The sequence below is a fragment of the Hyposmocoma kahamanoa genome, unplaced genomic scaffold (assembly GCF_003589595.1).
Source record: "Hyposmocoma kahamanoa isolate Upper Pololo Valley unplaced genomic scaffold, ASM358959v1 89, whole genome shotgun sequence".
In the NCBI taxonomy this organism is placed as follows: Eukaryota; Metazoa; Arthropoda; class Insecta; order Lepidoptera; family Cosmopterigidae; genus Hyposmocoma; species Hyposmocoma kahamanoa.
The window spans coordinates 2,176,028-2,198,170 of NW_020654520.1; the positions used below are offsets into that span (position 1 = coordinate 2,176,028).

The following is a 22,143-nucleotide window of genomic DNA, read 5'->3' on the forward strand; positions in this document are numbered from 1 at the left end:
ACTCATTTTCCATTTGTGTTTTGGATGGTGTTTGTGGTGTTTTAAATAAAATTTATTGTGCACTAACATTTTGTTTAAAATCCACCAGAGCTTGGTAAAGTGAAAAATGCAAGTAGAAAAAAGTTGTTGCAATCACAGCCCGAAGAAGAATACAGATACCAAAAACTATGACGACAAAGATAACTTTCCAGGGTCATTGCTAAAACCTCTGCATGATGTCATTAAGAAAGAAGAATATGCAAACTATAATATGAAAACACGATTAATTAGTACTGTCGGAGGCAACTATCTATCAATACTTTACGAAGTTGACATAAAAGGACGTACAGCTAAAGAAGAAAAAGAAACCAACATATTCATTAAATACATGATACCAAGTGAACAGAGCATTTTCTCAGTGTCTGATGTTTATTTAAAGGAAAGATTTGCATACAGTGATATGTTTAAGATATTCGCAGAATTACAAGAGACAATCAAGGTGCCTGATAGAGAACGATTCAAAACTGTAAAGTGTTATCCATCAGGCCCTGAAGCTATTATGCTGGACAACCTTGCCAAAAAGGGTTTCACAACACCATATAGAATGGATGGCATCTCACTTCAATTTGCTGAGCTGGCTATAAAAGAACTTGCTAAATTCCATGGTCTTTCCTTCGTTCTTCAAGAACTGAAACCTGATTATTACAAGCAAAAACTGATGGTGTTGGATCAGCCCTTTAAGTTTTGTGAAGATTGGAAAACGTTCTATACAAATATGCTTAATCAAATGTCCTCTAACTTAGGTGATGCTCGCAAGAAGAAATTGGAACTTTTGTTTCCAGATTTCATAAAAAAGTTGCCAAAATACCTAACAGATAAGGAACCTGTTGGTAGCGTTGTTTGTCATGGAGATTATCGACCGAATAATATGCTGATGAAGGAGTCTGTAAGTTTTACTTATATTATTTTAAAAATACGTATGTCGTAGAACAATTTTAAAACAGCTTATATTAATAATAACAAATAAACAAATGTGCCTGTCACACCAATTTACGTAGTTCTTTTTTATATATTGTTTGTACTGAGAATTTAACGAGAACGAATTTAGCCTCATCATCTAGCATCAAAAGAACTAACTACTGTATTTATAATTTTGTCAGTTATTGTTTCAATTCAAAACGAAAGCCCTCTAAATAGATCGTTATTATGTAAATCGTCCAATGGTCAGTTTCTTTGTCTGATTTTGATATAATCCAAATCTACTCGTATGTATGATTGTATGCGAGTGGCATTGTTTTTCGTTTGTAGAAGCGCAATTTTGCGGGAAACCAATGAACTGCCGAACAGTAATTAAATTCTGTCGTTTGCAATGCCCTAACACGATCCAGTAGTAATTTAGTAAAACTTATTTGAAAATTATATGCAAGTAAAAAAATGACATCACTGAAAGTATTGTAAAAACAAATAGGGTTTTTTATTAAGCCAAGTATAAGGATGATGATGAGTTCTAGTGCCAATCAGAGCTTTAATCTCTGCTCTGAGGGGCACTGCCACCATACCCGTCACCCTGAGACATAAGTTTGTGACGCTGTGACCTCCTTTCACAGGCATCTCACCTTTTTATGGTATCATTATTTTATTTTACTTGTATTTAAATTTTAAATTTGAATTGTTCCATCTTCCTTCGCTTTCTCATTTTGTTTTCGTACCACGGTCACCTGCTCGACCGCCACAACAGTCGGAGCTGTTTCGAATTCCATCGCGTGTAATCGCTAATTTTGGTTCTTTATTACGTTTATAATCATTAAATAAGCTAAATCATGTGTAATTATTTATAACAGTCTACAGCCTTCGTGTACCTATACCTGTAATTCAGTTACTCGGCCCATTTAGGGGTAAGTGCCTTAATAATAAAGCGTAGGGAGTGTTTTATACTGTTGTACCTGTTTTTTTTTTAACATTTACCTTTTTATTGTTAAAGCCCTTTCTTGTAACTTTACTTCTTTTAATAAATTTTGTGGACCGGAAGTTTCCCGTTTCATTGCCGTGAACCTGTTCACGGCTAGTTAGGGTTACAACCCTTTCAAGTTGACAAGTCCCATATGCCTGAAATTTCACCAGCACCCTTATAACCTTCAAAATCCAAAGCTCACATTACTGCTTCGCGGTAGAAATAGGTAAGATTGCAGTATTTCCCTGGACGAATTTTTTCACCAAGGTCTACTAGAAGTTACTAGAATAAGCAGTCAGCTCTACAATTAATGACAACATTCATAAATGTAGATTCGTTTTAAAATAAGGACTATGTTTCCGTTACAAATACGTACCGTGTAATTATACAACAATATTTGAGAACTGAAAAACTTTAGGAATAAACAAACTTCTTCTTAGATGTTAAAGCGAGGCTATGTATATGACTACTAAATTTTGATCAAAAGTTTATTATTTACCTCATTATACGACGTGGCAACCATACCACACCAAATACATATTTTTGTATTTCACGGTGACGACTTTCCTTTAAAATCTTTCTAATACACTTTAATTAGATATCAGAGGTACGCTCTTGTCGGTGTAGTAAATTACATTTTGTCTTCTGTAAAGCTGTTTATTGACCTCCTTAAACGTCATACTTTGTACTTTTCTTTTGATTTGGTCAACGTTATTCTCGGTCGTCTTCGTCCAGGTTCGGCTTTTACTTTTACTTCGATCAGATCCTTAATGGAATCATCATGTCGTGTAAGTAGGCTTATAACACCTTTTCGGCAGTTTTCTTTAAGTACTTCTAGTTCTATGGAATACACTTTACCAACCCGTATAATAACATTACAAATTTATAAAGAAACCTGATCACAGAAGAATTTTAATGTAACTAATTTCATTGTTCCAGAACGGCGTGGTGACAGAAATAATACCAGTTGACTACCAAACTATCTACTACGGATGCCCAATCAACGATTTCATATATTTCATCATAACTGGTACAGACAAGAAACTACGCAAGGACCACTTGAATGACCTGAAAAATTTATACTACCATTGTTTGGAACAGTTTGTTTCATACTTTGATTTGGATATTGAAGCGTTATATCCGAGAAAAGAATTCGAGAGACAGTATCTGGAAAGGTTAGACTATGGGTTGATGGTAAGCATTTACGTTTTGCCGTTCATTTTCGCTTCTGAAGATGCTGTTCCTGATATAGGCAAAGAAAATGTAACTAATTTAGAGATTAAATTAGACAAACGATCTAAAGAAAGGATTGAAGGTGTTTTGGAGGATTATGAAGAGTGGGGTATTTTATAATATAATTGGAAAGAAAGATCGATATAGACAATTACATTTTTCACACTTATTCAATTTATATAATTTGTAATGATCGAAGTGCCCAGAAAAATATAATGCATACAAACAAGTTTGTTTCGTACTTTGATTTGGATGTTGTAGCGTTATATCCGAGAAAAGAATTTGAGAGACAGTATCTGGAAAGGTTAGACTATGGGTTGATGGTAAGCATTTACGTTTTGCCGTTCATTTTTGCTTCTGAAGATGCTGTTCCTGATATAGGCAAATAAAATGTAACTAATTTAGAGATTAAATTAGACAAACGATGTAAAGAAAGGATTGAAGGTGTTTTGGAGGATTATGAAGAGTGGGGTATTTTATAATACAATTGGAAAGAAAGATCGATATAGACAATTACATTTATCACACTTATTCAATTTATATAATTTATAATAATTGAAGTGTCCAGACAAACATAAGGCATACAAACATATAGAGATATATTGTCTAATGCTCCAACATATATGAATAATGAGGCTTAACTTATTGTAATTAGACAACATCACGTACGTTGCTGTGATCCCAAAGTAAGTAAGTAGAGCACTTGTGTTATAAAAATCGCAAACAAGAACGGTTCCGCAAACACCCATACCCGAGGCAATATAGAAAACTTTTTATATACTGACCCGGCCGGGACCAGAGTTGGCGACATCATGAAATCCTGTGTGCAAGCCACTCGACCACGGAGGTAGCCAATAATAATAAGTAGAAGACTAAACTATGTACAAGGTTTGTTTTATTAATATAAAAAAGTATATGTTTTTTTTATAAGTATCAATGTAGATCAAACAGATCGCTCAATAATATGATCGCTGTGATGGCCTACCAATATAAGACCAATATTAATAATTATTTTAAAATTAAGCCTAGATGGCAACATGATGACAGGTGGAATGTTGACCTTACTTCTGTAAGGAAGGAACGCAGCAATGTTACTTTGTTTACAGTTCTGCACATTTCTTTTTTACTTTTCTTTACTAAGTTTTCTTTTTCCACAGTCACATATTTGCGAGAGCAAAATAATATTTTTCCCCACAGACTTAACATAGTTTGACCACGAGTATTTCAAGTTCCAGACCTAAAATTAAAATTTGGTGTTTGTCATGACCTGTATTGTCGTATATTTTATTTAGCCCCCACTTAAACGTGAAAATCACAGAGAGCGGCCACACTCGATGTGTTGTCGTCTTAAATACATGGAATTAGATCCGCCGCAGTCCCGACCCGAGCTGCGCCCGATCCGCACCTGCTCTCTTTTTGTTTCACAGTATAAAGGGGGGAATTATAAGTTTGAAATATCAGTCAGTATATCTGGGTATCTGTCAGTATGTTTATCTGTGGCATCGTAACTCCGAAACAGAGGGCAAGGATCTCAAAGCGATTTTTATTTGAAGGAAATTGTTAGGGATGTTTTTTAGCTATCTTTAATAAACATTTTTGCTAAGCTGTTTAATGACCATTGCTTTCCCAGTTGGGCCGTTTTCAGATTTTTCGGTGCGGACCGACAAGTCAGGAAACGACCTTTAGTGTATGGATCTAAGCCACACAAAGAATATTATTTTACTCCCACTTAGCCGATCAACTTAAAATTTGGTGTACAATGTTAATCCGACGACATGACAATAACACGGTAACTTCGATTTGACACTGCAATCAGGACAGTCTGTATCAAACTTTTTTTGTTTGAGCCCACTGAATTGATCTCGACTACGTGCGAAATCTATGAAAGTTTTTCTTCACTCAGCTTCTCCATAGAATAGTTTAGTATAGTATATAGAATAGTAGTATACGGTGACTTTATTGACTTTGAGTTTGCTATTTCATATGGTGTTTTTTTGTTTTAATTTAAGTTTTGTTAATGGTACTTTAAAATTTCTTGCACATCAACTGAAAAACAGTCGAGAGCGTTTGCGCTCTACGTCCGATTCGTATCTGGGGGTCTACTCTCGACATCCGTCCGAAACAATTACTGTCAAATACACTACACTAAAAACTGTAGTTCCAATATCATTTCCGAAATACGAAAAATATATTTATTTACAGTGTCATAAATATATTTTTCGTATGTCAAAAAGGACAGGCGCTTGTCGCCTTTTTCATCAAAATAGGAAGATATATTAATGCATAAAGAGTTTAACGTTCTTTACCTGCAACGAGACAGGATCCTCTTGGGTCGCGCAAGATAATCTTGTATAACTTCGATTTATAAAAATATTGTAATGAAACTATTATTTGTGATTTATAAATAAAACATTATTAATGTGGATATCTATTTTAGACTTTCGCCTCTCCCATGGGTCATGACCTGAAAGATTAATTTTGAATTTATAAATGGGAAATGCTTTATTCCTCGGCAACGGCTCGAAAAGAACATAATCATTGACGATGATTTAATTTATTAATAAATTATTTAACTGCTTTTTAAATACAGTAAGGCTTTCCTTCAATCTTACTGCTTTCAGTAATGTATTGCAAATTTTAGACGCCATTTTGAGTTTGTGTAACTGAAACTTCTGTTTTATTATTAATTAACAATAATTTATTTATTTTAAATGATAAATGGGGGTCTACTCTCGATCTCCGTCCGACATCCGTCAAAAACAATTACTGTCCAATAAGTAATATTCGACAAAATTAAAAGACAAGTATCAAGTATGAAGCTTCATTCGCATCACGCGTCTTTTCATTTGGTCAAGTATTGCTTATTTGGCAGTAATTGTTTCGGACGGATGTACGACGGAGATCGAGAGTAGACCCCCAGAAACAGATAACCCTCATTTCGTTCCTATTTCTAGTTACGTAAGACTCGATGGGTAATTGTAAGATTCGCGAGGCTCGGCAAGACCGAAACCAAGACCAAGATTGGAGATAGACTCGTCTTAGTTTAGCATTGGGCAACATCTAATGCGTTTATTGCATCTGTGTAAGTTCCCACAAAATTAGCTCACATTAAAAGTCGTGGCAAACTAATGGTATGAACCACTGCCTCAGAGACTATGGCCTAATCCCTCGCTTGAGAGGAGACCCGTGCCCAGCGGTGGGACGTATAAACGGGTTGATAATGATGATGATATAATTATTAATACAAAGATCGAACACTTAGAAAAAACACTCAGAAAAAAATTCCTTCGATCCGGTCGGATTCGAACCGACGTCTTCTTGCATATCGTGCCAGACGCTATACCAACTAAGCCACGGAACGAACCAACGGACCTCACGAATTTTTCTATGTGCTTGCGTCGTGTCTTTGTACTTGGTCTTTCAACGACTTTTTAGTCGTAGCGCCATCTATGATATTTTTCTGAGTGTTTTTTCTAAGTGTTCGATCTTTGTATTAATAATTATAACAAACTAGTGGAGTAATTTCACAAAAAATAATTGAATATCAATTCAATAAAAATTTTGTTGATGATGATTATAGCTCACATTGCTTCAAAAGAAATATATGTTGCGAGCACCAGAAGTCTGATTTCATGTGCAAGTATAGAACCTACTAAAAATATATTTTTTTTTACTTAAAGAGGTGCAATTTGAGCCACCATCTTGAATGAAGAATACAGATTTTTTATGGCGGTAGTTATCACGGCGTGAAGCTTGGGAATTTACGATTATAATGGCCCTACACGTGCGACAGCGAAGCATCTCAGTATTTAGAATTATATACCTTTTCCGTATTTCGTTTTAGGTCAAGACAAATAATCTTTGTTTCATAGGTATGCAAATTACATTTGAAATCATCATTTTGATTAAACTCTACGTCCCATTCATAAGGCAGGTTACCTCGAGAAGAATGAGCAAGAAACTCCAGAGAATACTCGTTGTACCTAAATTAAAAATTGTACACATTTACAATATATTTTCAAACATCATAGATGGAGTCTACCTGCAAGAGCTAAACGGGTCACTGCCACGAATTCTTGTTACCCAAGTCGCAGAAGCTGTGTAATAATAACCTACATTATAAAGTTTCTTTTTTTTCACTATACTTTTAAACGTCAAGAACAGCTAGTTTATTTTTCCCCATCGTATTAATGTTATGACTGTCACGATCTTAACATCGAAGAAAGTTAATTAAACATATTCATAAATAGAAAGAAGAAACAAATAACGCACACGCACACACTCAGCATAGCCCCGCACTAGGGAAACCCTGTGTCGCGGGACAAGAAAGAAAGAAAGAAACGTTTATTCAGCTTAAGGTAATTCAAACTAAACAGGTAATTCACATTAATTATTACATATCACTATCTAAAAGCTGAAACGGATCCAACACAGCATAATGTTACAGCTCGCCTGCTGTGACGCTGGTTTTGAGTTGGAACCGCTTTTTACAAAATGAGATGGCACGTAAGTACAAGTGTGATAAACACTAAAATTATAAAATGTAACTTAAATAGTAACTAAAAACAAGTAGAAAAATTACTAATAGGAACTTGTCAGGGATTATTACATGAATTGAATGTATATGAAATACAGCACTTCATCATCATCGTCATCTTCATCATATCAGCCCCAAAGATTTCCAGACCAGCCGATCGGACGCGACGTGCATCCATCGGTTACCTGCCGATACTGCACTAGTTAGGAATGATTATATGAATTAAATATAATAAAATACTGCACTTGCTAGGAGTTACAATTACATTACAACAATTGGATGTATGAAACACTGGTCGTCCGAGATATTAATAAAGAGGAACTAGAACTAGAAAACACTGTCACTACTGAAGCAAGCAATTCCATTAAATTCCATTAAAGTTTATTTTTCTTAAAGAAATAAAAAGAAACAAAATAAACAATCTAACTAAAAAGAAATAAAAAAAATGTTAAAAGATTGAATGGATGACAGGTTGTGCAGGGGAGGGGGAATATTATTCCTTACTTTAGCGGCCATATATTTGAAACTACCATTAAAGGCAGTTGTTTTATGCGGAGGTACTTTGAGAATAACATCACGCGAAAGAGGAAACAACCTTTGTGTTCGAGAGGACCAGGTAAGTTTATTGTACAGATAAAAAGGCTTGCATGTTTTCACAGAGCGAAGATGCAAAATGAACTATTTATTTATATCTAGGTTATATATAGGTCTATTTATATATAGGTCTACGAAATATTTATTTATATCTTCAGCAGAAAAAATGTTCTATGGCGATAGTGTAAGATGTTCATTTCTTTAAACTTACCTGTCAGAGATACTCAGGAGTGAAGATTGTAAATTGTCTTAACCGCACGTTTCTGAGCTGAAGTAAACCAATGTAGAGGTTTCGACATCTAAAAGTTTTTTTTTTTTTAATCACTACTGAGCTGAGCCGTTTCGATAACTTACTTATTTCTGAACCAAATTGCAATTTAGTGTCTAAAGTTACACCTAAAAGTACGACTCTATCTACAAGGTTCAATTTTCCATTTTTAACAGTAATGTTTGTGACCGTCTATCTAACATTGAGTAATGTAAATTTCACACAATTTGTTTGTTTCTTATTAAGAAATAGGTTATTAACTGAAAACCTATACTACTTTCGATATAGCATTGTTCACATCACCGTAGAAACATTGATGCCTTTAACTTTAAATAATAAGGAAGTATCATTAGGAAACAATACCATTTCATGTTCTATATCCTTCACGAAGCTAGGTAAGTAATAAATATAAACGAATTATAAAAATGGACCTACAATTGAACCTTGAGGGAGATGCTTATGTTAATTGCAGACCCTGATGATCTCGTACAATTAACGTCGACCCAGTTGCCCTGTCACTTAAATATGATTTAAGAAGGATGCGGTCACGGGCCGCCTCTCCATAATGGCGAAGTTTCCTGGCCAGAACATCATGGTACACAAAATCAAATGCCTTGGAAAGGTCACAGAATACACCACCGCATTCTGTGACACTTTCCATTCACTAATTACATGTTTCATTGACAGAACACTAGCATGGGTTGTAGAGCGACTCCGAGTGAAACCAAATTGTTTAGGAGACATTATGTTACTACTGTAAAAATGTGCACACGTATGAATTTGAATATTTTATCGAGTTCTTAGGTTTTCGCGATTGTTACACATAGGAAATGAAACTATTTTTCCGGATTTAAATCGCGTATATTTGTTTTTTCAAACAAACCGACGTTTCGGGCCCTTTACAGGTCCCATGGTCACGGTTGACTGGCGATTAAAGGCGATTTAAATCCGGAAAAATAGTTTCATTTGAATATTTTATTTAACATTTTAATGAGAGTTGAATATGAAGGCTTTAACAATGTTGTTTGCAAATACGTGAAAAAACTTCAAATTTATTTATTGACGTTCGATAAATATTTTTGATATGAATATTGAATATTTCTTATGAATATTTAATATGAATATTTCTGCTATGAATAAAAAGCTCACAGCTAAGGCCAGATTTAAGTACTGTCCTACAGACGAGAATAAGCGCATTTATAATGAGCGTCGTAATCACTGCAATAGGTTGTGTAGGGATGGACAACGCCGACATATTCATAGTTCTTTAGAAACTGATGATCCGGCTAAAGTCTGGAAGTTTCTTAGGTCGCTGGGAGTTGGTAAGTCACGTCAAGATAGTTTCCCAAAAAATTTAAACCTTGATGCTCTTAATCACCATTTTTCTAATTCCGTTGCCTTCGACGGGTCGACTAAAACATCTACCTTAAATTATCTTTCCACGCTTCCAACTGCCGACCATCCTCCGTTTTCTTTAAAAGAGTTTACTGATTGTGATGTTAAGAAGGGCATAGAATCTATTTCGTCCAATGCTGTTGGCAGTGACCATATTGGTCGTAAAATGTTTTTATTCATACTTGATGAGATTTTACCTGTGATCCGGTATATTCTTAATTTTTCTATCAGCAGCGGAGAATTTCCTTCCCTTTGGAAGGAAGCTCTCATTACTCCTCTTCCCAAAAAGCCAACCCATCTAACTTTTCTGATTTCCGACCTATTTCTATACTTCCCTTTCTATCAAAGCTGCTAGAGCGACTAGTTCATAACCAAATTACTCCTTTTCTCATACGTAACAACCTTCTTAATCCCTTTCAATCCGGCTTCCGACCAGGACACAGCACTGTGACTGCTCTTGTTAGGATCACTGATGACATTAGGTATAGTATGTCGCGACAGCAACTCACTGTAATGTCATTGCTTGATTTCAGCAATGCTTTCAACAACGTTGATTTTGACATTTTGATTGCACTTTTACGCACTCTTAACATAAATCTCCAACGGTAATCTCTTGGTTTCATAGTTACCTGCATGGGCGTCGGCAGTGTGTTCGCATTGATGAGAGGTTCTCTTGTTGGTGTGACATTAATGCTGGCGTTCCACAGGGCGGCGTTTTATCTCCTCTTCTCTTCTCGATCTTTATTAATTCAATTTCCCGCAGTCTTACCTCATCCTACCACCTGTATGCAGATGATTTACAAATTTACACTCACCGGCAACTTGAAAACCTGCACGAAGCCATTGAGGTAATCAATAATGATCTCCGTCATATTTCGACGTGGAGTAAACAATTTGGTCTTAAGCTGAACGCAACGAAAACGCAAATGATTGTTATTGGCAGCTCTAGAATGGTATCCAAGATAGATTGGTTTCGCTTGCCGCAGGTTATTATAGACGACACCTACATTAAAATTAGTGACAACGTAAAAAATCTAGGTATACTTATTGATAGGCAGCTATCTTGGGCACCTCAATTAGTTGAGACCAGCCGCAAATTGTTTGCGTCTGCCGCATCTCTCAGACGGTTACGTAATTTTTTACCTATTGCCACGAAAACTGCGCTTGCCCAAACTCTTCTTCTTCCAATTCTTGATTATGCTGATGCCTGCTATCTGGATTTAACCGAAGAACAGCTCAACAAACTCGAACGTCTACAAAACTTTTGCATCCGTTCAATTTATGGTCTGAGGAAATTTGATCATGTTTCCATTTATCGCAATGAGCTGAAGTGGTTACCCATTAGACTTCGCCGGAATGCTCATATTCTTAATCTTCTCTATGGCATCTTATTCATTCCTCACACACCACCTTATCTTAAGGAGCGATTTGAATTCGCCCATCAATACAACCCCCGACTTCTGCGCTCTTCTTCAACTCTCCAACTTAAGATGCCATTGCATACCTCCCAGTATTACGACAAGTCCTTTACTGTTCAGGCTATTCGTTTGTGGAACGCTTTACCTTTGTCTATTCAACAAGCGAAATCATTGAATATATTCAAAAATATGGTAAAAGAACACTACCTTAATTTAGTGTGACCTGGACTGCTTAGGTATTTTTATGTTTTGAAATTACGTTTTAGAAATTTTTATATTTATAAGTATAAGAATATATAGTAGTTTACGATATTCATATATATGTATTGGTTTTATTATTTATTTATAAATATATGTATATTTGCATTTATTTATCAATTTTTATCTGTTGATTAGTAATTCTTCATACACCACCGTCTTTTTCCTGTGAATTATATCATTACTTCCATCCAAAGGTTGTCTGGCAGAAATCGCTTAAAGCGATAAGACCGCCCATTGTACCACCGCTTATTTTTAATTTAATTGTATTGTATTTGTTTCCTTTTTTGGTGTACAATAAAGAATTTTTGTATTGTATTGTATTGTATATTTTTCTGAGTGTTCCATCTTTGTATTCATAATCAAAACTTTTAATTAGTAAGAATAACTCCAATATGTTGTTTTTGAAAGAAGCGCAGGTGCAAGACGTTTTTAACGACTTAGCAGTCAAAATTAAAACGTCAGTAAAAAATTTTAGCAACTTCTGCGTCTATGTTGAAAATTTTGTCATCGAATCTTAATTGAAAATCTAAATTACGAATTTTGCCTTTTCCAGATTCACTGTTTATAATATGCCAAGTCGTCTTTACTACATTCGCGCTGTTTTTAATTTTATTATTTATAAACATTGCTTTACCTGCAACATAAACTAAACATTTTGGAACACTTTCTAATAAAATCATTAAAACTGTCTCTAATGTTACATATAGGCATAGACATAGAAAAAAATCTATGGTTATAAGTTCTTTCATTGTAAAGTTCTCTTTTATTGCTTATAATTTAAGTCTTAGAATGTTTTTACTCTACATTGAACTCTCTTTTATTATAATTATTGATTCTTTTTCAAACGTCCTTCACTGACGTTATTATATAAGTTGACAGTCAGTTTTTTTCTCATAATTTCAATATCGAAACAGCATTGTTTAGATTATATTCAATTAAATCAAAGCGATTACTTTTCATTTCTATTGTACCTATAAAAGTAATTATAAGATTTATTTATAAGATGCATCATTTACTTCCTTATGTAATCGTGTAGTAAAACGTAATACGCGTGACAGAGGTAAACTAAAGATATTCAAAACAGGTGTAAATTTGCTAACTTGACGCCTGGTGTACAACAAACGAAGGAAGGTTTCTCCCATAGACGACGCATAGCGGAAGTTCCATACGCTCGATCCAAGCAGGTTTCGGCTCTGGGTGCGAAAGCTAGTGGGAATACGAACTAGATGTGTAAAAGGTATGCCTACCGCTTAATCTAGTCGGTTCCCGAGGTAGCTGCGCGGTGCGGGAGGAGTGACAATTTACGTAACAGTTATTGCGCGCTGCACACGGGATAATTTCAACAAGATTTTGCTGACGATATCCAATAACAAAATTATTGAAAAAACTACCAAATGGCGCTTGTCTATTTGTTTCAGTTATCAAACAAAAAATTTGTATTGAATTGATATTCAATTATTTGTTGTGAAATTACTCCACCTTGCCAGACGCTATGCCAACTAAGCTACGGAACGAATCAGTGGACCTCACGAATTCTCCCATGTGCTTGTTGTTGGATCTTTGTATTTGGTTTTCAACGACAGGCGCGGTTTACTAGAAGACGTCGGTTCAAATCCGGCCGGATAGAAGGAATTTTCTCTAAGTGTTCGATCTTTGTATTAATAACTGTATTAATCAAATAGTTAATTTTTATTATCATTTTTTATAACATCAATTGACTAATTTATTGTTATGGAAAATCTTAACGCCGCGATTTAGAAATTAATAAAAATGCATCAATACCATCTAACCGTGTGTTACAATGACTAATTCAAAAACTGAGTTAGACTCATTTCAAAAATGCGTGTTCTACTACATACTTTAGATAAACATGACCATGTTATGACATGACCATGGGGATCCCATGATCCCCTCATCAGATTCTGATTTCTTGGTGACAATGCGACTGTTACGGACTCCATTGTACATTTTATACTTATTTTTCTGGTTATCATGGTGACGGTGATTTGGTGCTTCTGTGATTGTGACATGTAATGTGTCAAATGAAAAATCGACTTTTTTTGTGGAAAATGACTTTTAATTTGTGATAGCCGAAACGAACCCGGAACAGCATCGTCGGCACAAGGGACCACCTCGACAGTACATCCTTTCAAACAAAAGAAGTATTTCCAAAATTTGTCCACAATTGATGGAGAAATCGGTATGTACACTGACATGCCTCTAAAATTTGAGGATTTTCCTCGATTTTCATGCATCCACCACGATAGTGCATACATTCAAACAAAAAAAGAATTTTAAAATCGGTCTACAATTGACGGAGAAATTGGAAAACATATAAACAGGCGAACGTATAACCTCTTCCTTTTTGAAATCGGTTAAAAAAGGCACAAGTGTTCTACTACTTTCTGCAAAAAAATTGTTAATCCAATTTCAACCCAATTAATAAAAACCAATATCTAGAACTAATTACAGCTCTTTATTCATAGTAACATATATTTACAATATAATTGTCTGGGTAGCTTTTATAATATCGTCATGACGTAACAATAGTTCCAATTACACACCAACATCATTAATCATCATCTCACGAAAAGTTACCTACAGTCAAGTTAATCAATGCGTTTCTTGCTTATTAAAAATAACAAAGAGGCTGTTTAAAGGAATTTGTATTTAAACGACGAATCGATAATACAGAATTTATTTCCCGTTTACGTTTCGTATGGTATTATTGGTGTAAAAACAATATTTTCGAGTACTAACAGCTAAACAGTCAGGTGTAAATTTGTTTACCATCTATCAGGGACCGACAAAGTGAAAAATGCAAGCAGAAAAAAAAATCTGCAATTTCAACTTGAATAAGAATATAGAAACCAAAAACTATGACGACAAAAATGACTTTCCAAAGTCATTGTTAAAATCTGTACATAACATCATTACAAAAGAAGAATATGCAAGCTACAATATGAAAACACAATTAATTAGTACTGTCGGAGGCAACTATCTATCAATACTTTACGAAGTTGACATACAAGGACGTGCAGCTAAAGAAGAAAAAGAAACCAACATATTCATTAAATACATGATACCAAGTGTACAGAGCATTTTCTCAGTGTCTGATGTTTATTTAAAGGAAAGATTTGCATACAGTGATATGTTTAAGATATTCGCAGACATACAAGAGACAGTCAACGTGCCTGATACAGAACGATTCAAAATTGTAAAGTGTTATCCATCAGGTCCTGAAGCTATTATGCTGGACAACCTTGCCAAAAAGGGTTTCACAACACCATATAGAATGGATGGTATCTCACTTCAATTTGCTGAGCTAGCTATAAAAGAACTTGCTAAATTCCATGGTCTTTCCTTCGTTCTCCAGAAACTGAAACCTAATTATTACAAGCAAAAACTGATGGTGCTGGATCAGCCCTTTAAGTTTCGTGAAGATTGGAATACGTTCTATACAAATATGTTTAATCATACGTCCTCTAATTTAAGTGAAGCTCGCAAAAAGAAACTGGAACTTTTGTTGCCAGAATTCATAAAAAAGATGCCAAAATACCTAACAGATAAGGAGCCTGTTTACGGCGTTGTTTGTCATGGAGATTATCGGCCGAATAATATGCTGATGAAGGAGTCTGTAAGTTTTAATTATGTTATTTTAAAAATACGTATACAGCTTAGATTAATAATAATAATAAGCCTTTATACCAAACAAATATTTCAAGAACAAAATTCCATTTTAAATTTTTATTGAATTGATATTCAATTATTTTTTGTGAAATTACTCCACTAGTTTGTTAGAATTGTAAAAACAAAGATCGAACTCTCAGAAAAAATTCCTTCGATCCGGCCGGATTCGAACCGACGTTTTCTAGCATACCGTGTCAGACGCTATACCAACTAAGCCACGGAACGAACAAGCGGATAAATCCATTTTTCGTCACCTGTTACTATGTCCCACACCAAATTTGACGCCCCTTCGTTGAATCTGGTAAGCATGGCATTGCACCAAGTGACGCGATCGGTTTTTTGAGCTTCAGTCAAGTTGCGTGGGATCCATCGAGAGCACAGTATTTTCACACCCAAATGTTTGTGTAGTATTGATTGTATTTGACTCATGCCTATGCCTAAAGGCCGAATCTCATGGTATGTCACATGCCTGTCCGTTTTGATCATACGGCGCACAGCATCGATGTTTTTGTTGTCCACAGCAGTGGACGGGCGACCATCACCGAAATTCGTCACTAAGATTCACACGACCGCGTTTGAATTCTTGCAAACCAGCTATAAAATGTCGTCTTGCATGGAGCTTCATCGCCAAAAGCAGTTTGAAGCCGAGCAAATCTCCGCTGAGCTGTTTAATTACACTTAAAGTCGTAGAAAAACATACTACGAAAATTTTCACGAGATAAATTCATGGTGATGTAGACAACCAATTTCTAAAATGACGCCACAATTTAAAAATAAGTGACAGTCAGGTGAAACAAACTGTATTCCACAGCCAAAGAGTTCCATTTTCAAATGTTGTTTTTAAATATTGTTTCTAAATTACTTTTTAAAAATTGTTTGTGTAAGTGGCCAGTTCCGGAAACTTATGGTGCGCCCTATGTACAACGTACTTCGTCCTTTTCTTTTGATTTGATCAACGTTATTCTCGATCGTCTTCGTCCAGGCTTGACTTTCACTTTTACTTCGATCAGATTCTTAATGCACCTTAATGCACTTAATCACCTTTTTTTTCTTTACAGTTTTCTTTAAGTACTAATAGTTGTTTGGTATACACTTTACCAACCCGTATTATGCGTTACAAATTTATATAGAAACCTGATCACAGAAGAATTTTAATATAACTAATTTCATTGTTCCAGAACGGCGTGGTGACAGAAGTAATACCAGTTGACTACCAAACTATCTACTACGGATGCCCAATCAACGATTTCATATTTTTCATCATAACTGGTACAGACAAGAAACTACGCAAGGACCACTTGAATGACCTGAAAAATTTGTACTACCACTGTTTGGACAAGTTTGTTTCGTACTTTGATTTGGATATTAAAGCATTATACCCAAGAGAGGAATTTGAGAGACAGTATCTGGAAAGGTTAGACTACGGGTTGATGGTAAGCATTTACCTTTTGCCGTTCATTTTCGCGTCTGAAGATACTGTTCCTGATATGGGCAAAGAAAATATAACTAATTTGGAGATTAAATTAGACAAACGATCTAAAGAAAGGATTGAAGGTATTTTGGATGATTATGAAGAGTGGGGTATTTTATAATATAGTTTAAAAAAATACCGATAAAGACAATTAAATTTTTTACACATATTCAATTTATATAATTTATAATAATTGAAGAGCCCAGAAAAATATAATGCATACAAACATACAGAGGTATATTGTCTAATGCTCCAACATATCAGAATAATGAGGCTTAACTTATTGTAATTAGACAACATCACGTACGTTGCTTTGATCCCAAAGTAAGTAAGTAGAGCACTTGTGTTATAAAAATCGCAAACAACCATACCCGAGGCAATATAGAAAACTTTTTCTATACTGACCCGGCCGGGACCTCAGAGATGGCGTGCATGAAATCCGGTGTGCAAGCCACTCGACCACGGAGGTCGCCAATAATAATAAGTAGAAAACTAAACTACATACAACAATTGTTTTATTACTATAACTAAGTATATGTTTTTTTTTATAAGTATCAATTAAGATCAAACAGATCGGTCAATAATCGCAGTGATAGCCTACCAATATAAGACCAATATTAATAATTATTTTAAAATTAAGCCCAACATAATGGCAGGTGGAATGTTTATTCCCTGCAGAAGCGCAGCAATGTTACTTTACAGTTCTACACATTTTTTTTTTACTTTTCGTTACTTGGTTTTCTGTTTTCCACAGTCACATATTTACTCGTGCAAAATAAAATTTTTCCCCGTAGACTTACATAGCTAACTGCTTCCGTGGCCGAACGATTACCATACCGGACTGCCACGCAGAGATCCAAGGTTCGATTCCCGAGCCGGGAAAAATATTTCTATGGCCTACATTTATTTCTCTTATGAGTTTGGGTGTAATTTGTGATTGTTTGTGTGTATTCATGGCACCCGCGTACAGGATCTCCCTAGTGCGAAACTATGAGTGTGTACGTTATAAAAAACTTTGTTGTTGGTTTTTAACGATTTTTTCACCATTTGTGCGAATTCATTCCGAAATGCACTCCGCTTGTATATAGAATAGTAGTATACGGTGACTTTATTGACTTTTTTCCTTTACTTTATTGAGTTTAACTAAGTTTTGTTAATGGTTAAAAAATTTTAAAAGATTAAAAATGTCTTGCATGTCAACTGAAACGGCCGAGTAATTGTTTCGTAGAATGTGTTCTTTCGTGTGTACTTGAAATATCATTTCTGACAAAATATATTTATTTATACATATGTCAAAGAGAACAGGCGCTAGTCGCCTTTTTCATCAAAACAAGGGAAATATACTAATGTAGGTAGAGTTTTTGTGGTAGAACCTTCTTTACCTGCAAAGAGGCAGGATCCTTTGTGTCGCGCAAGACAATCTTGTTATTGTATAACTTCGATTTATAAAAATATTGTAATAAATTATTACTTGTGATTTAAAAAAAAATCATTATTAATGGGTATATCTATTTTAGACTCTCGCCTCTAACATAACCTAAAATATGAATCAACGGCTCAGTAAAAAAAAATTATAATCATTGACGTTAGAGATGTCATTTCAAAATATGGACAATGTACATTTCATTTATAATGAATTATTTAACTGCTTTTTAAATACAATACAGTTTTGAGGAAAGCAGTAAGATTGAAGGAAATCTTCTTTTTCTCATCGTTCATTCATCTTCAGTAATTTATTGCATATTTTGGGCGCCATTTTGAGTTTCTCTAACTGAAACTTCTGCATCGAGTTCTTAGATTTTCGCGATTGTTAAATATAGGAAACAAAACTATTTTTCGGGATATAAATCAGTCAACCGTGACTATGGGATGTGTAAAGGGCCCGAAACGGTGGTTTGTTTGAAAAAACAAATATACGCGATTTAAATCCGGAAAAATAATTTCAATTCCTAGGAAACTTCTGTATTATTAGTAATTAACCTAAGAATAATTTGTTTATTTTATTTGATAAATGCGATGACGAGTGCTGTAATATTTATTATTGCAATAATGGTTCTTTATATTATTTTGTTTTAAATAAATGTTTTTAAAATGAACTCAATCTACTTGAATTGTGCGTACTCTTTGGTTTTGTAACCTGGACCATCCCTCATTGTGACTTTTTGTAAAAATTGGTTTTGATAACACTGGGCACAGTTTCGTCTTAATTTTGCATTGGGCAACACTACTAGAGCGTTTATTGCATCTGTGTAAGTTCCTAAAAAATTAGCTCACATTAGAAGTAGTGACAGACTAATGGATTGACACACTGCCTCGGAAGCAGTGGCCTAAACCCTCGCTTGACAGGAGACCCGTGCCCAGCAGTGGGACGTATAAATGGGTTGATGATGATAGCTCACGTTGCTTCAAAGGCAACATGTGTTGCGAGCACCAGAAGTTCGATTTTATGTATTCAATTATATTTTTGTGAAATTACTCCACTAGTTTGTTATAATTTCTATATTTATAATTTTTTTAAAGTCGCCAAGCCAACTAAGCCACGGAATGAACCAGCGGGCCTCACGAATTCTTCCATGTGTCGGATCTTTGTATTTGGTTTCCAACGGCTGGCACGGTTCGCTAAAAGCCGTCGTCGGTTCGAATCCGGCCAGATAGAAGGAATTTTTTCTAAGTGTTCGATTAACTATACCAATGAAATAATTTATTTTTATTATCCTTTGTACATTTTACACTTATTTTTCTGGTCGTCATGGTGACAGTGATTTGTTGATTGCGTGATTATGACATGTAATAATTTTTTTTTATTTGTGATAGCCGTATCGAACCCGGAACAGCATCCTCGGCATCAGGGAGAGAGCGATTCAAAACTATAAAATATTAGCCATCAGGTCCTGAAGCTATTATGCTGGACAATCTTACCAAAAAGGGTTTCACAACAACATATAGAATGGATGTTATCTCACTTCGATTTGCTGAGGTAGCGCTTAGAATAATAACGCATAGAAACCTAGTCCGCACACTCTAAGTGAGGCAAATTGAAGCGCGCCAAAAGGGCCTACACGAGCGGGCGGGCCTTCAGTGCTCAAGGTCAACTTGCACCGCGAACAGATCAAGAATTTTAGCTAAAAATGACGAAATGTGCTGTAAATGAGTGTAAAAATACGTCAGATAAACATAAAATAGATACTAACATCACATTCCACTAGGAAGTAACGCATTTCAACTTGTATTTTTATATAAATATTTACTAAAACCGAAAATTAACCTACTACTAAAACTAGCCTACATGAATTTGATTTTTGCCTCACTTGAGACAGTTCGTTTGATATGAAACTATCATTCTATGCGTTATTATTCTAAGAGGTAGCTATAAAAGAACTTGCTAAATTCCATGGTCTTTCCTTCGTTCTCCAGGAACTGAAACCTGATTATTACAAGGAAAAGCTAATGGTGTTGGATCAGTCCATCATATTTTGTTAAGATTGGAGTACATTCTATACAAACGTGTTTAATTATATGTTCTCTAGTTTAAGTGAAGTTCGCAAAAACAATCTGGAGCTTTTGTTGCCAGATTTCACAAAAAAGTTTCCAAAATACCTAACGGATAAGGAGCCTATTGGTAGCGTTGTTTGCCACGGAGATTTTCGGCCAAATAATACACAGATGAAGGAGTCTGTAAGTTTTATTTTTATATTATTTTAAATATATGTTTATCTTAGAACAATTTTAAGATAACTTCGATTAATAATAATGAATGAATAAATGTGCTGTATTATGGCACCAATTTACTAATGAGAATTCAACCGGAAGACTCATCGTTTAGCGTCCAGAGTACTAACCTAACCGCTAGACTAGTGGTCAGATTCGTTTAGATTGTATTTCAATTTGGAAAGAAAGTCAAGAAAATAGAGTGTTAGTTTAGAATCTTCCAATGGTCACCATCTTTGTCCGATTTTGTTACAATACAAATATATAATTTCATGTTGTATTAGCATAATTTTGTGGCGGATCAATGAAATGTCGAACTGTAATTAAACTCTGTGGCTAGCAGTGCCGTACCGCAAATCCAGTAGTAATTTAGCAAAACTTACATGGAAATAATAAACAGGTAAGCAATTTACACTTTCAAAATGTTAAAAAACAAGTAACCGGCTACATCATTTTCGATACCTTTCCTAAATGTAGATACGTGTTAAAACAAGGATTGTTTTTCCCTTACGAACATGTAAGTAACAATATTTGAATACTAAAAAACTTCAGGGATAAATAAACTTATTCTCAGATCTTAAGAGCTTAGGCTGTTGTTACTGTTGTTATATTTTCATCAAAAACTTGTTGTTTACCTCCCTATACGACGTGATGCCCATTTTTCTTTATATAATAAAAATAGTGTAAAAGTGCTTGGTCTTTCTCGCCCACGCTTGCCACTTTACAAATAAATTTCTTTTATCCTTTTTTTTAGATTCCAGAGCTATGGTCTTGTCAGTGTAGTAAATTACGTTTTGTTTTCTATAATGCTTTTATTTAACCTCGTTATACGACGTACGTAGTACTTTTATTTTGGCTTGGTTAAAGTAAGCGTTATTCGATTGTCCTTGTCCAGACTTGTCTTCCACTCTTCCTCATGGAATCATCATGATTCAGATTCAGATTCATTTATTTCTCAAATATAACATTACAGTATAAATTGCACTACATGTCAAAGTATAAGAAATTATATTGAGATCGTCAGACAAAAAGGAAAATTATAAGAAAAGCAGACAATAATTATAAAATTAACAATTCATTATATAATATTGTTGTCATTAAATTATATATCAAATATCATTCTCCATCAAGGATCGTCGTAAGTTGATAACAATTATACAAAAGTATGTTAATGCGGTAAAAATTAGAATAAAAATGTCGTTTAAGTTGGCTTATCATACTTTCTCCGCAGTTTTCTTTTGCTACTTGTATTTTCTACATCTTTCTGCTTTCTCGTGATCCTCCTTTTCGCCTCACATCACACTTTGAAAAACTCCAAATATTAACACTCAGAAAAAATTCCTTCGATCCGGCCGGATTCGAACCCAACGTCTTCTAACAAAACCGTGCCAGACGCTGTGCCAACTAAGCCACGGAACGTGCTTGTTTGTCGGATCTTTGTATTTGGTTTTTCAGCAACTTTTTAGCCGTAGCCGCCGCCATCTATGAGAAATCTTAAAAAGTATTTCGTAACCCAGTTAGGTAACTTTACAGCTACCAGCCCTGACTAGAGATGTCGGTCCCGACCTGTTTATTATACGATTAACTCGAAATTTAATAAATGTTTTAAGTAACTTGATATAAAAGATGAAATTGAGT

General features: G+C 34.8%; 1 protein-coding gene across 1 annotated transcript in view; it reads left to right on the forward strand.

The window, feature by feature from the left end:
- Positions 1-413: 413 nt before the first annotated feature.
- LOC113236111 overlaps positions 414-22,143 on the forward strand; it is a 91,009-nt gene continuing 69,279 nt past the window's right edge. The window contains exons 1-3 of the mRNA XM_026472102.1: positions 414-925; positions 2,870-3,124; positions 16,505-16,907. Coding sequence (XP_026327887.1) covers positions 440-925; positions 2,870-3,124; positions 16,505-16,907 — 1,144 coding nt within the window. The 5' untranslated portion in view covers positions 414-439. The remainder of the gene's footprint in view (positions 926-2,869; positions 3,125-16,504; positions 16,908-22,143) is intronic.